The 15,603-nt window shown below is 43.2% G+C and overlaps 2 protein-coding genes across 3 annotated transcripts in view; one reads left to right on the plus strand and one right to left on the minus strand.

The window, feature by feature from the left end:
• LOC137546286 (merlin-like) overlaps positions 1–2,288 on the minus strand; it is a 97,075-nt gene extending 94,787 nt beyond the window's left edge. The window contains exon 1 of one of the 2 annotated variants that reach the window (XM_068268566.1): positions 1,828–2,288. The gene's annotated coding sequence lies outside the window, so the exon portion shown is untranslated. Of the gene's footprint in view, positions 1–1,822 lie in introns of both variants that reach the window. The other variant, XM_068268567.1, reaches the window with a different exon arrangement.
• Positions 2,289–10,862: 8,574 nt separating this feature from the next.
• Positions 10,863–15,087, plus strand: MRPS17 (mitochondrial ribosomal protein S17). The gene is made up of 3 exons (XM_068265349.1): positions 10,863–10,934; positions 11,790–11,932; positions 14,722–15,087. The coding sequence occupies exons 2-3, from the start codon at positions 11,810–11,812 to the stop codon at positions 15,019–15,021; spliced, it is 423 nt and encodes a 140-aa protein (XP_068121450.1). The 5' UTR covers positions 10,863–10,934; positions 11,790–11,809; the 3' UTR covers positions 15,022–15,087.
• The last annotated feature ends 516 nt before the right edge of the window (positions 15,088–15,603 follow it).

Raw genomic sequence — 15,603 nt, forward strand, 5'->3', positions numbered from 1 at the left:
CAGAGCTGTTACACACCTGCTCCAAACACTAAAGTATCATATTTGCCTCTCTGCTCCCCTTAAAGGAGTTTGGTTATACTGTACTAAGTCATTTTAAGGTGTGTACTAACTTATATCAAGAGCAATAACATGGTCACTTAGTGCTTTCAGGGCCCTTCAAATATAGACTGGACAGTGGAAAAGATGACTATATCCTGAAAACAGCATAAGATATGCAAACAAAAGGCCAGTGCAATTTCAAGGGGCAGGCCAGGCATATCGCCACCAAGGGTGCAGTCTTGGAGGGGGGAGGAGCAGGGGCATGAAGGGGAGATAAGCGCGGTCTAGCAGAGAGTGCAGCGGAGCGAGATGTAGGTAACTCACCAGGACACACGCAAACTGTCTCCCTCTTTGTCATCCTGGGTACCTTGACTTCAGGATGTCAGTCATCATGTGACCTGCCGCCACCGGCTGTTTACATGAGGACTGACTCCATTGCCTCTATTGGAGATCAGGAGGCCGAAGAGGAAGACAGATCTTGTGCGTCTCTCCCGGTTTGGATGGTGGGTCACTAACGTTTTTCTCCGCTGCTATCTCTGCAAGATGGGGGTTGTGGCTATATAGTAACTGGGTTTATACCTGTATATCTATGATACTGGGGGCACCTCTCTGCACCTATACTGGGGGGGGGGCTACATCTGGCTACCTATGGTGGGGGCTATGTCTGGATACCTCTCCTTAAGGGGCTACATCTCACTACTCAATACTGTGGTCACCTCTGGCTACCTATACTGGCTAGGGTTGCATCTGACTACCTGTACTGGGGGACTACCTATCCGGGAGGGGCTGCATCTGGCTACCTAATACTGGGGGCTCCTCAGGCTACCTATACTGAGTAGGGTTACATCTGACTACCTGTACTGGGGACTACCGATCCGTGAGGGTCTGCATCTAGCTACCTAATACTGGGGGCTCCTCTGGCTACCTATGCAGGCATAAGGGGGGGGGGGTAATATTTGGCTACCTATACTGAAGGCTTCATCTTGCTACCTATGATGGGGGAGGGGCTATGTCTAGATACCTATCCTTGAGAAGCTGCATCTGGCTACCTAATACTGGGTGCTCCTCTGGCTAACTATACTGGAAGTGGGGGGGGGGGGCTTTTCTGGCTACATATAATAGGGCAATCTCTCTGGCTACCTAATACTGGGAGCTCGACTAGCTACCTATACGGGGGGCCCTCGCCCTATTTTAGTATTCTTAGCACACTGTGATGAAGAACTAAAATAAGACAAACATTCACTTAATTAAAACAACCTACCATATTATTTTGCTCTCCTACACAGTGATAGGTGCAGACTAACTGGAGGAAGCATGGATACAAGTGACAAGTGTTTTTGGAATGGTTAACCAAAAGAACCCCCCTAAATATAGGGAGAGCACAAACTCGATACAGATAGTGCCCTAGCTACCATAGGATTCACACCTGGGACTCTGCACTGCAGATCAAGCACACTAATCACTCTAATCATTAGGTTCCAGTGCCGCCAAGATGCACATTTCTAGCCTCCATTTTATAACACATATTTAAAATACTAGTGGTGAACGTTTCTTTTGTTTACTAATTAACGATTACTCCCACATTTTCTATTCATCCAGGAAAATTAAAGATAGTTGAGATCTTTTCCAGCAACCACTTCCTTGTCAGTGCATGAGTACAGCAACAGGTCTCATGCATACAGAGATTGAGGCGTCTTACGTAATCTGCCCAGTGACTACACATAAGGAAAATCAGCAAACATTTGCTTTAATGAAAAAACAAAACAAAACAAAAACATTTTACCTTACCAGTTGTCAAAGCTGTGAGCTTCTTGATGCTGTTGTTATCCTGGGCATAGTTACACAAGAGAGTAGTAATTCCACAAGTATGAAGGGAAGTTTCAGGCTCCAGGGAGTTGCATCGTGACAGCCAAAGGTCCACCTTTCTGCTACAATCTGTTTCTGAGTACGCAAACTGATAGAAATGAAAGGTTTTGTCCTGCTGCTGGAATGCCAAGGGGTTTTACAGAGTAATCTTGTCGCCAAACAGTCATGTCTGTTGTTTTCTTTTCATCTCAGCACACAAGTACCTTTTACCTGTAATACTACACACAGACACAGGCCATAGGATCACAAAATCATGTAAATCGATGTCTCTCTGCTGGCAATAGTAAATACAGTCTGTGCTGCCCGTTTGTGGATAGGGAAGGAGGAAGATATGCAGAGCTGAAATCCACGACACTCATGTTAAGCCATTAATGACAGGAGTGTCAGCCAATGAGGAAGCAAGGAGGAATGTGTATAACCTGAAAGGAATGATAGGTGAGCCAAGCAGAAGAATGCTTCCAGCATGAGGCATGCGCTTAACAATGGCCCTGATGCACTAACCTTTTCTCATGAGTTGTCACTTCCATATCTTTCTCTCGCCTTATTTATGTAACAGGTTTTTAGCATTCAACTAATTGCCATTTTAAAAAGGTAAAAAAAGATGAAATTCATTTTGAACAACTTATTTTGAATAAGTTTTGCTTGTTACTAGTTTTGCTTGTTATTCTTTAAAAAAAAGTACTATAAAGATAACATGAGAAAGATAAGGGCCCATATGCAATTAGCTTTTTTTCTAAGTTTCCTCCTAGGAGATCATTTTTATCTTCTATTTAAAATATCTTATTAGCACACTGCAATTAAAAAAAGTACCAAAAAGTAGTTGAAAAAGTACTATCAAAATTATTTTGAGTAATTTCTCACTTGCTGGTGAGCTAAAGAGCATTTTATTGACAAGGGCCCACATGCAATTAACTTTTCTCAAGACTTTTTCCCTAGGTGAAAGTTTCACAACTTGTCAATTAAATGCCTTTTAAACCTCAAGCAAATGAGAAAATCCTCAAAATAATTTTGAAAGTACTTCATCGCAACTTTTTGGTGATTTTCAATTGCAAAGTGCTGAAAAAATATTTTAAAAAGAAGATGAAAAATTATCTCCTAGGAGAAAACTCATGAGAAAAAGTTAATTGAACATGGACCAAGGGCCCATATGCAATTCACTTTTTCTCCTGAGCTTTCTCCTTGGTGATACGTGTTCATTTTCTCTTTAAAGTGAACCGAAACTGAACACAAGGAAAATAATTTCACTTACCTGGGGCTTTGACCAGCCCCCTACAGCCATCCTGTGCCCGCAGCATGCCAAACCGATCCTCCGGTCCCCCGCCGCTGCTAAGTTTTTGCCACTGCGCATCCTCATATGCGTTCATGTTGGCGAGAGCATCCTGCACAGGCACAGTAAATGAGAACCTCGTACTGCGACCTGCACAGGACGCTCTCGGGGGACCAGAGGATTGGTTTGGCACGCCAGGACGGCTGTAAGGAGGTTTGTCGAAACCCCAGGTAAGTGAAACTCCTTGTCTTGTGTTCAGTTTAGGTTCATTTTAAAATAACTTTTCATAATTTCACAATTTTAAAAAACTGCAAAAAGCTGTAGTAAAAGTACTATCAAAATTATTTGTGTATTTTCTTGCTTGTTGGTGGTTTAACCCTGTCCCTGCCAAGCATGAACTAGGTACGTTTTGGCAGAAAAGGGCTTTAAAGGGGAACTGAAGTAAGAGGTATACGGAGGCTGCCGTATTTATTTCCTTTTAATCAATACCGGTTGCCTGGCAGCCCTGCTGGTCTATTTCTCTGCAATAGTATCTGAATAACACCAGAAACAAGCATGCAGCTAGTCTTGTCAGATCTGACTTTAAAGTCTGAAACACCTGATCTGCTGCATGCTTGTTCAGGGGCAGCTGATAACTTGTAAAGGGCAAAATTTAAAAAAAGAAAATCTTAAAGGACAACTGAAGTGAGAAGAATATGGAGACTGCCATATGTATTTCCTTTTAAACAATACCGGTTGCCTGGCAGCCCTGCTGGTCTATTTCTCTGCAATAGTATCTGAATAACACCAGAAACAAGCATGCAGCTAGTCTTGTCAGATCTGACTTTAAAGTCTGAAACACCTGATCTGCTGCATGCTTGTTCAGGGGCTATGGCTAATAGTATTAGAGGCAGAGGATCAGCAGGGCTGCCAGGCAACTGGTATTGCTTAAAAGGAAATAAACATGGCAGCCTCCATATACCTCTCTTTAGTTCCCCTTTAACTGCCAATAACGTATTAGGTACATTATTTGGAAGTTTGTGTTTCCCGGGAAGCAGCGGGGAGGGGGGCTGACATCATTTCTCCCTCCCTCCAAATGGGCCCCCTTCCTCTACTGACATAGGTTTTTTTTTCCACAATAATGCCTCTTGTACATTGTCTTATTATCTTTTGGGAGACACCTATGTCATTTCCTGTCAAAAAATGACTTGCTGGTTGAATATAAATAACTTTAAGTCAAAATTTGCCAGGGGTATGAATAATTCTGGGCAGCACTGTACTACCTATATTGGGGCACCTATACCTGCTACCTATACTGGGGCACCTACACCTGCTACCTATACTGGCTGCACCTGTATCTGGCTACCTGTACTGGTGGCACCTATACCTGGCTGCCTATACAGCTGCACCTATACCTGGCTACCTGTAATGGTGGCACCTATACCTGGCTACCTATACTGGCTGCTTGCCCCCCTGTAGTGGTGGCATCTATACCTACCTATACTTGCTGCACCAATATCTGGCTACCTGTACTGGCACGCCTATTCCAGGCTACGTATACTGGCTGCACCTATATCTGGCTATCTGTACTGGCGCACCTATTCCAGAACAGGAAAAGTGGGATACCAGTACATATGTGGTACCGTTGGATTCAGCAGAATCAGGCATTTACAAACATTAACATTTTTGTCAGTAAATGTATTTCACTTTTTTAACATATTTCACTCAAAATTTTTGCTATATCTCCAGAAAAAGTAAAACATTTTGTTTCAGTGTTAAAGCTAGGAAAAAAACGTAGATTTTCTTGTCAAAAATCCCAAGTAAACATAATGAATGCAAAATGTCTAAAAACTGCTTGGCAGTAGATGTTCACGTTTAGGACCAACTGGCTGGCAGGGAAAGGGTTAAAAGGCATTTTATCGACGAGGTGTAAAATATCAACTTGGAGAAAACTAAGGAGACAAAGTTGATAGCATAGGCACCAAGGTCACCTATTCAATTAGCACTACCATTTTGCGTGGGTGATTTTACCGCGATTAGCGTGGTAAAATCATTGTACGCTTCCGCGATTCCCACTTGTAAAAGCACTGTAAAGCGATCACTCGAGAATCGTGGCTAAATGCTGCAGGTAACATGTTTTGCGATCGCGGTTAATCGTGAAATGCCCGCGATCGGCAGCAATCGCAGCAGTGAGATCACTGCAATTAGGTTTCTATTGCGCTAGCACTTTAAAAAGCGATAGTACTTTGGTGATTAGCAGGAATCACCTGCTAATCGCCCTAGTGAGAATGGGCCCTTAGACTGAAATGTTTTTAATCGTTTATTTTATAACAAACTTGTAGGTAAGAGATTACACAAAAATGTCAAAAATTATCTGAGACTGAAATGATATAGTAAAATGTTAGTAACTAAAGTAGAAGCAAAACTGAACAAAGTCTTAGCAGTATGGAATTACTGTGTCCATTGGAATTGTAAGTCCAAGAAGTTGAGAGAAACTCTTTGTTGAAAGTCCTAATAAGAGAGTTGGGTCCAGGTCCAATCAGGCAAGCACATAGATCCAGGATGCATGGATCAGGGGTTGAGCAAGCATGGAAGGACCCTGTGGATCTGCAGTGCAAACTTTTTAACCATCTCTCTGCCAGGGAGGACTTCAAAGGAAGGAGAGGTGGACTCTACTGTTCTAAACCAGATTCACCTCCTCTCATTAGGGAAAAAAGATATATGAAATATCTGAAAATATCTTATTTCCATGGCAATACATCAGACAGTAATTATTTCCTCCTCTACATGTCTGGTTCAGTTGCATTATTTTGGGATTACCTTGTGCCACAAATATTACTTTCAATTTGACTTTGCATTGAAAATTTTTAAATACACAGTATCTCATTATTGTACTATTATTATTTAGTATTTATATAGCGCTAACAACTTCCATGGCAGTTTTATAGAGAATAAAGCAGGCATGGGCAAACTCAGCCCTTCAGCTGTTATGGAACTACAAGTCCCACAATGCATTTGCCTTTATAAGTCATGACTGTGGCTTTCAGACTCCTGCAATGCATTGTGGGACCTGTAGTTCCTTAACAGCTGGAGGACCAAGTTTGCCCATGCCTGGTATAAAGTCATATGTTCATCGTGGACCAATTTTAGAAGGAAGCCAATTAACTTATTTGTATGTTTTTGGGATGTGGGAGGAAACCAAAGTGCCCAGAGGAAACCCACACAGACACAAGGAGAACATACAAACTCTGTGAGTTTGTGCCCTGGCTGGGACCTCATTATGGGCTTGATTCACTAAGATAAATATCATGCCTCATCAGAGTTTACACACCTTATGAGAGTTAACATGCCTTATCAGAGTAGCATAGCGAGCGCTACGAACTTATGCCTGCTAATTGGCAATAATGAGAGCTCCACTCGTCCTTCCCTGAGCCCCTGCGGGTCCAATCACTTTAAAGGACATTATCCCCACACTTTGATTGGCCCAATAGGCTGCCTGTCACTTGGCAGGAAACTTGACAGGCAGCCTATTGGGCCAATCAAAGTGCGGGGATAATGTCTTTTAAAGTGATTGGACCCGCGGGGGCTCAGGGCAGGACTAGTGGAGCTCTCGTCATTGCCAATTAGCAGGCATAAGTTTGTAGCACCCACTATGCTACTCTGATAAGGCGTGTTAATGCTGATAAGACATGTTGACTCTGATAAGACATGCTATTTGTCTTAGTGAATCAAGCCCTATATGTTTACTCCATTGAGCTACCTGGTAATTAGACTATTATAATCTTTTACACATGCCTCAAACTTCTGAGGTTGTTATAGCTAAAAATAAGAAAAAGAAGGCCAAACATAGATCCTGTGGCTCATGAGCACAGCTTTTGACAAATGAGTGGCCTTGGGACACCTACAAAAAGTATTGAGTTAAACTTAACACAGGCTAACTAGTATTTTAACCTGCTCAAAGATACCATGAGGTAATGAGAAATAAGTGTGTGGCAGGTTGCTAGTCAGCTTGCAGATTAAAGTATGCAAACAAATAAAAGAAAAAGGAAAGTAAAGAGTATCAGGTGTGAGATTTAGAACCATGTTGTAAGGACCCCTCCTGTAGCGTATTCTGTCCGTTGCAGTGGAGCTGCAAACGGACAGTTCTGGCTTATCTGCTTGCATTCGGTTGTGCATTTGCAGTGGGTCTCATTGTCATTTGCAATCGCTCTGCAGTTCTGGGCAGCTCAGGATGCTGTCATCATTCCACCAATTGCTTGTTGCAGCTGAGCTGCGGCCAGATTTCCTGCTTGCATGTTGTTACATAATTCTGCATGTATTTCTTATGGAGGTCCTTTGCATTCACAGCCAGCTAGCAAATGGTAATCAAGCCAGCTCAGGATTGAGTGATTACCATTCAGCTGTGTGGAGAATTGCATACCTGCATCCATTGGCTAATGCCAGCATAAAGGTCTGCCTCCCATTTCATACCCCGCCCGTCATAGTGGTCAGTACGCTGATCTACTGGGCAACTTGTTACACTGTGTAGTTCTGTTATTGTAGTTCTATGCGACCTTATTACTTGTGCTTTAGCTGGTTCTTGATAAATATATATGCAGACTTGCTAATGTATATTTATCTGTTAGCTGAGCCCTTTGTTATTTTTCTTATTATTGTGTATTGCCTAGTTCCATGCTTGGTGGGCGTTCACTGTATCCGCGGTGGATCAGTGAAGTCCATTGTCCAGATAGCTTGGATTCTGCCATCACCACGTTGGTGACTGGAGTATTCCTGCTACTCTAGTTTCTGGGAACGTAACTATAGGCTGCAGTTGCTATTAGTTATGTTCTATCCTGTAGTCTTGCCTGAGTGGATGCTTGCTGGTGACTGTTGTTAGCCTGCTTGCACTGCTTCTGTGCACATGACTGTGAGCTGCGGTTGCTACTAGTTACGCTCTGAGTGCTTGCTATCACTAAGGGAGCACAGTGCGAACTAAGGTAGCGCAACATCGCACTGCGCTGCCATTGTGTTTATTTGTAGCGATATCGGATGCCCAGAACTACAGTTGCTCTGGGCAGCCTGTGTAACCTCTTCCATTATCCAGCTCTTAGCCTTGTTGTACTGGGTGGTCAGAAAGTATGACCCCCAGCATTACACATGTATGGAAATTACTATGAAATAGTAATTGAAATAGCAGCACAGAGTAACAAAGTAGACTATTGGGTGATATATGGGACCTGATACAGTAAACTCCGGTAAAGGTGCAGTGAGTAGGGAGGGCATGACTATTTTACTGTTACTAGTGCAGGGGGAGCACCAGCCTGTTGTAATGGTAAAGTGTGGTGTAATAAGCATTACCATAGCAACGTATGCATTACTATGGTAGCACATGTGGCACTAAGGGTTTAATGGCTGGTCCTCCCCTGCACTAGTAACGGTAAAATTGCTGTTCACTCCCTCTACTTGGGTAATTTACTGGTGTTTACTGCATCGGACCCATACTTTCTTAGGTGCCTTCCCAGTAAGATGGAGCCGCTCGTGCTACTGCGCAGATGAGGCCGTGCTCATGTCAGAAGAGGAGTGTGGCCTGATCAGTTGGAGGGTCTCAGGCAGTGGTGGAGGGCCAGAGGATGCAGTGGCCGATTTTCTTATTTTTTTTTTTTTTGCTGGACGCAGCTAGCACTTTGCTAGCTGCGCCAGCACACTGATCGCCGCCACCCCGCGCCCGATCGCCGCTATACGTTGCGGCGCGCGGACCCCCCCCAGACCCCGTGCGCTGCCTGGCCAATCAGTGCCAGGCAGCGCCGAGGGGTGGATCGGGACTCCCAATGACGTCACGACGTCGCTGACGTCATCCCGCCCCGTCGCCATGGCGACGGGGGAAGCCCTCCAGGAAATCCCGTTCTTTGAACGGGATTTCCTGATCGGAGATCGCCGAAGGCGATCGAAGTGGGCGGGGGGATGCCGCTGAGCAGCGGCTATCATGTAGCGAGCCCTGGGCTCGCTACATAATTTAAAAAAAAAAAAAAAACTGCCGCGCTGCCTCCTGGCGGAATTTTTCATACTGCCAGGAGGGTTAAGGACCCCCTGGACAGGAAGGCTGGCAATGTCCTGCTCTGATCGTGGGATTAGATTAGATGTACTAGCTTTCCTTACCCACACAAGCCAATAAGCCTTTAGTGCCCATGAATCTAATCAGTTTACTTCCTTGCTGGGAATACACGGTTTACTTAGACCACTTTAGTTACAGGGACAAACCCAGGATTTTCAAGGGGGGGATTCCTGAAAGGTCCTCCTCAGCTACGCACAATCCTAAGCAATAAAACCCTAACTGTCCCTGCGTCATCCTCCAGGGCCAGGGGTGCGGGTAGACAAGTGAGCGCACGGTAGAAGGGTGTGCGTGTGCACGCGGCGGGCGGATGCCCACGCGGTGGGCGAATGCGCATGCACGCTGACATGTGCCGGTGGCGAAGGTGAGAGAGACCTAGAGCCCGTTTTTAAACGGGCTTAGGTCTACTAAGTAGTACAGTATAATAATGTGGTAGGACATCATGCTTGGGTACACATAATGCAATTTTCCGACCGACAACGGGATCAGCAGTTTGGATACAGATAATAATGAAGACAGCCAACATTGGTAATGAAAGGGAAAGTAATGCATTCACACAGCAGGAGAAATTATGCTCTGTTAAGTTCCCCAGAGCTGCTACATGCTCTGTACACACACTGTTGATCCTTGCTCTGTACACACACTGCTGCTCCATGCTCTGTACATACACTGCTGCTCCATGCTCTGTACACACGCTGCTGCTCCATGCTCTGTACTCATGCTGCTGCTACATCTAAAGTCAACTGTAGCAGGGAAAGAATGGGGGCAGTGCTGTGAGCTGCAGGATGCCTGCAGATATTCTGGTATCTCAACTTGTGCCTGGCCCCAGACACAGCAATAGCCCTGGTCAAAGGGGGGATTCTGGGCAGCTGTAATCCCCCCCTGCGTTTGCCTATGAGTTATATGTAAAAATGTCTGTATATTTATGTACCCGCATTTCTTATGATGATGGTGCTATATAAACCATTAATCAAACATACAAATATGTTAATTTGCTTCCCCTAAATTGGCCATAGATCACGATAAACACATATATGACTATGGTAGGGATTAAATTGTGAGCCCCTCTGAGGGACAGTTAACGGACAAGACAATTCACTCTGCACAGCGCTGTGGAAGATGTCAGCACAATATAAATACTAAATAATAATTTAAAAAATGATTAATTGTCATAATACCGGTAATAATACACTGTTTTCCTACAGACTTTCCTACAGTTTGTGATTTCAGTATGCTGCACTAAGGATGTTCACAAAATTAAGGTCTACCAATAACTAATTTAACTGACCAGAACTTTGTGTACAGTTGTAATTTATTTATTGTTGAAAAAATGCTTAGGTTCAAGTTAATGCATGAACACAGGTTGTTTGCACTTTTCTCCCATTCCAATAATCGTAGAAGGCACCTACCTAAATCTTACTGTTCTTCTTCATCTTAATTTCTAAGGGTTATGATTATGAAGTAGCAACTCGGCAGTCAAATGCTTTAATTTTCCTATTTTATGAAATTGTCTACCAAGTGCCCTGCAGTCTTATAAATCATTTTCTCGGAATGTCATATTAAAAATGAGCAGCAGATGGCGCTGTGGGGAAGTACGCCGCCGCAGGAACACTATCGTGTTGTCTGTGTAACGTCATCAGCGCGACAGAGGTCAGAGCAGGGGACGGGGAGTGACAGTGTGTGTGGAAGAGACAGGTGAGCGGTGTTAGGTCATCAGGCGCTAATCTACAGGCTTACTCCGAAACTGAGTGAATCTATTTCTCCTATTCTATCCACATTGCGACTGTGCTTCAGCAGATCAGAGTGCTGCGTGCCCTTCACACTTTCCAATCTGCAGCTTCTATATACCCTTCGCTATACTGTACACTCGCTGATACTATACTATTTAGCGATGGTGCAAGTCTTGTGGCCACACTCCATACAATTTTTAAATATCTGGTAAACAATGTTGAAACTGCCTGGCTGCCCTGCTAAACATTTGAATCTAATACTTTTAGCTATAGACCCTAAACATGCATGTAGATCAGATATTTCTGACTGCATGCAAGGTTTAGGTGGGTTATTCCCTGAAGCCAGGATTATCAGAAACATACCAGGCCACAGGTATTATTTAAAAGGAAATAAATATGGCAGCCTCCTAAACCCTCTCACTTCTGTTGTCCTGGAATAGGCCTATGTACAACTTAGCATCTGCAGTGAAATATCATATGTAAGGCACGGATGCCTACCCTTATTAAAATGTCTTAGGGTAAACCTGTTCAGGCACCCAATTAGTGCATACTTGCTTTCTGCTGTCCCATTGAACTCAGTAGCCTTTGGAGGAGCAAATTCTCTGCTGAAGTGCCCACTTAGTAATGGTCACCAAAAGACTGCCATGTCCCCCACCCCACATGATTGTAAAGAATCCTAAGTAATGTACATAAAAGCTCAGAGTAATTTAAATGGTCTTTCCGATTAGCATTTTAGCAGTATTTACTGGACTGCATTCCTTTGTCACTGAAGTACATTGCTTGTATGAGGATGATGAAAGTAACTTGGTTGTTTCTTTAGGCACCCTTGGTCTTCGCACCATGTCAGGTATACGTGTTTCAGTTCATGCAAAATGGATTGTAGGAAAAGTGATTGGAACAAAGATGACTAAGACAGCCAAAGTCAGAGTGACAAGACTGTTGCTGGATAATTACGTATTAAAGGTGAAAAAGTTTAATGATGTTTTTTTTTTCTTTGTTTGTAACTTGTTACAAATCAGAAGTTGACTGTGCAGTTTAAATTTTGAAAAGTACTTCCAGATTCCTATAAATGACTTCTGGCCAATTAGTGTTGCTGCAACTCCTCTCTTTCACCCTCTCATGACCCATCTTAGGAACCCCCAAGTTGCTGTTGTATTCTCAAACTCCCATATCAACCAGTCAGTAGTTAGAGTTGGTTTTCTGTGGTGCAAGCATCAAGCCCCCACCCAGATGTCACCACAGGAGGCCAGTCTGATCTGATGATGCGCCTGCCCATCTTTTGAATCTGATGGGATCTAGACAAAAGTCACCACAAGAACCTTGTAGGATTACCTGAGCATAAGGGTTGCCAAAGGAAGTAGGAAAAACCATTGAGTTGGAAAGGGTAAGAGAGAAGGATGTAAACATTTTATTCCTGGAGATGGACTTTAAATCAAACCTGAAATCTTTTGTTTTCTTATTTAAAAGTGTATTTCAGTCAGCATTCCATTCACATGCTGGTCTGCGGTAATTCTGTGGCTGAACAAGGCCCCCTTGAAACCCGGTTTTCCTTCTTTCCTCTTCTACCCACTCAGTCTGAGAATCTTACAAGAGGAAGAGGCAGAGCTGTTCTCCGTAACTCTGCCTCTTACACGTCAATCATGCCCATCTCTGCCCCCTTCATTTTAATATAGCTCGGCTGCGCGAGGAGAGGGAGGCAAAGTGGCAGTAAGGAGACCAATATGCTGGGTGTAATTTGAGCTACCCAGATATGTATTTTTTTTATTTAATTCCATGTTGGCTTCAGTTTTGCTTTAAAGTGTACCTGAGACGACGTCAAAAAAAGAAAATGTATACATACCTGGGGCTTCCTCCCGCCCCTTGCAGGCTGCCCGGTCCCTTGCTGTTGTCCTCCACTATTGGTCCCGGTAAATGAGCCAGCAGGCGCAGTCCAGCTGTGCGTGCTCCTGTTGCGCTTCTGTGGCTGGGAGCGTTCTGTGCCTGCACAGTAGTACACAGCCGGGCCACGCTTGCACATTATGCTCCGACTTACTCACTTACCAGAACCCATAAAGGAGAATCGAGGCAGCGGAGGTGGATGGCAAGTTACCAATCAGCTTGCAGGGGGCTGGAGGAACCCCCAGGTATGTATAAATATTTTTTTATGTCATCTCATGTTCTCTTCAAGTACTCCCTTAAAACGTTGTTCAAGTACTCGAATAATGTGGCCTTTTTTATTCAGCCACTGATCTATATTAGTTACTGTCACGTATATGTTCTGTATCTCCCCTATATTGTACACCTATGATTTTCTAAATTTATATAGTGCTATTAAAGATGATGGTGCTATATAAATTCAAAAATAATCATCCTAATGACTATTAAAAATCTTACTTTCCCAGCTGTTATGCTGATCCTATGATTCCACTTTTTCAGGTACAAAGCTTCAGGATAGCATATTGCACTAAGCTCACCCAAGTCAAAGAGACAGAGTACGATGTGTAGGTCACTCAGGCGGGCGGTGTGATAGCTACCCAGAAGTCCTTTGCAATCTATTGGTAGATCACGATCTACCCAATGGGCACCCCTGCCCTATGGTCAATAGCACTAATAAATAAAATAGAAGAGCAGAAGTGACAGCATTTAAAAAAAATACATAAATCATTACCTTAGTCTTTTTTATATATGTATTACTGTAATTCTGCAAATAAGGGCTTGTAATTAAACAAAAAAAAAACTTTATTTCAAATAAGGGCTTGTAAAAATAAATGTTAGAACTGTTGGTTGATTTTGATTAAAAGTTGATCAAAAGTATCCGTAAGACAGGATGGAAAATTTAAAACAATCAGAGGCGGGGTTAGAGCATTAGCAGATCGATGGCATATAGCTTTGCACTGTATGAAACAGTGCAACTCTGCAGTTCAATTGATTTTCAGTAGATTTCCTGCTGGAATCTATTGGACATTGATGTGCAGTGTATGGTAGGAATCGATTCTTGTCAGAAAGGAAACTATCGTTTTGGAACATTGGATGAAAATCTATAAGTGTATGGCCAGCTTAATTTGGGGCGAAAAAAGAGATATAGATCATTTAGGTGTGATAAGGGCAGAATGGTGGCGTAGTGGTCAGCGCTCTCGCCTTGCAGCGCTGGGTCCCTGGTTTGAATCCCAGCCAGGTCAACATCTGCAAGGAGTTCGTATGTTCTCCCCGGGTCTGCGTGGGTTTCCTCTGGGTACTCCGGTTTCCTCCCACATCCCAAAAACATACAGATAAGTTAATTGGTGCCCCCCTAAATTGGTCCTAGACTATAATACATACACTACACAATAAATATATAGACATAAGACCATGGTAGGGATTAGATTGTGAGCCCCTCTGAGGGACAGTTAAATGAGAAGACAATATACTCTATACAGCGCTGCGTAAGATTTTGGCGCTATATAAATACTAAATAATAATAAATAAAAAAATAATAATAAGCAGTGGTAAAGTTGTGGCCAAATTATTGGGAGGAGCACTGAAAGGTGAAAATGCCTTGTGGTGGGAAGGGTATAACAAGCTGTGGTGGGAAGTGGTTAAATAAACTGGCCTTTAAGATTTTAACAGCTTTAGAGGCAGACATGATGTTTCAAATCATTAAATTAATGATACCATTTTAGTGAAAACAGAGAATCATTTACAGCGTTGTACACGCTGCAGTAGCTTGCTGCTTGTTTGTGGAGTATATTTTTGATGCAGTGCATTAAATGTCATCTCTTCTGTTTTTTCTATAGTATTACAACAAGAGGAAGACCTATTTTGCGCATGATGCTCAAGAACAGTGTACAGTGGGAGACATTGTATTGCTAAAAGCCCTACAGGAACAAAGAGGCAAACATGTCAAGCATGAACTGGCAGAAATCATATTCAAAGTTGGCAGAGTGGTGGACCCCCTTACTGGAAAACTATGTGAAGGCACCAAATTTCTAGAAAGTTTACAGGACATTGATGTTGATAATCTTGATAAAAGACTTCAGAGCACCAGCATTTCTGCAGAAACAAGTAATCAAGAAGTGAAGACGGCTGACTCTTGAAGATATAGCCATATTTAAGAGACCATCATGTTTATAAATAATTAAAAGCGCTTTTCTATACATTAAGTTTTGATTTATCTGTGAAATATTAACATGCATATTTACCAGTGAAAATGTACTTATATACTCTGTCCCCTCTTCTTCACTGCTATTGGAATTAACTATTTCAGAAGAAGTTGCTCTCTACTACCAGTTGGCATGTACAGCCTGGTAGATCATGCTCTTCCACAATCTGATGTGTGCAGGGGCATCATTGTGCATGTGCAAAAGGGATAGGAATCTAAACATGATGGAGGGAGTCACAGAGCACTGGAAGAAGTAGGAGGAGGAGCACAGAAAGGCCTCTTTCACATGAAAGGTTGAACTGTGCACTTCAGCCTCCTGGTAGCCAGTCATGAGCGCCATTCAGGAGCAGTTTAAATGCAGCCGAATGGCAGTGTTTGTAACCCCACGTGTCAGCGCTTGACACACGGTGTTACCCAGTGGCAGAGAACTGTGACATGTGCCTGAGCAGGGCCACAACCGTGCTCAGATGTGATTCCATGGTGGGGCTGCCTCTTCACCGCCAGTACCAAGTGCTAG

Source organism: Hyperolius riggenbachi, chromosome 2 (genome assembly GCF_040937935.1).
Source record: "Hyperolius riggenbachi isolate aHypRig1 chromosome 2, aHypRig1.pri, whole genome shotgun sequence".
In the NCBI taxonomy this organism is placed as follows: Eukaryota; Metazoa; Chordata; class Amphibia; order Anura; family Hyperoliidae; genus Hyperolius; species Hyperolius riggenbachi.

Bases quoted from the DNA above. Each gene is read 5' to 3' on its own strand.
- MRPS17 (XM_068265349.1), top strand. From the start codon at position 11,810: ATGTCAGGTATACGTGTTTCAGTTCATGCAAAATGGATTGTAGGAAAA. The intron at 11,933-14,721 runs GTGAAAAAGTTT...TTTTTTCTATAG, and splicing joins TGGATAATTACGTATTAAAG to TATTACAACAAGAGGAAGAC.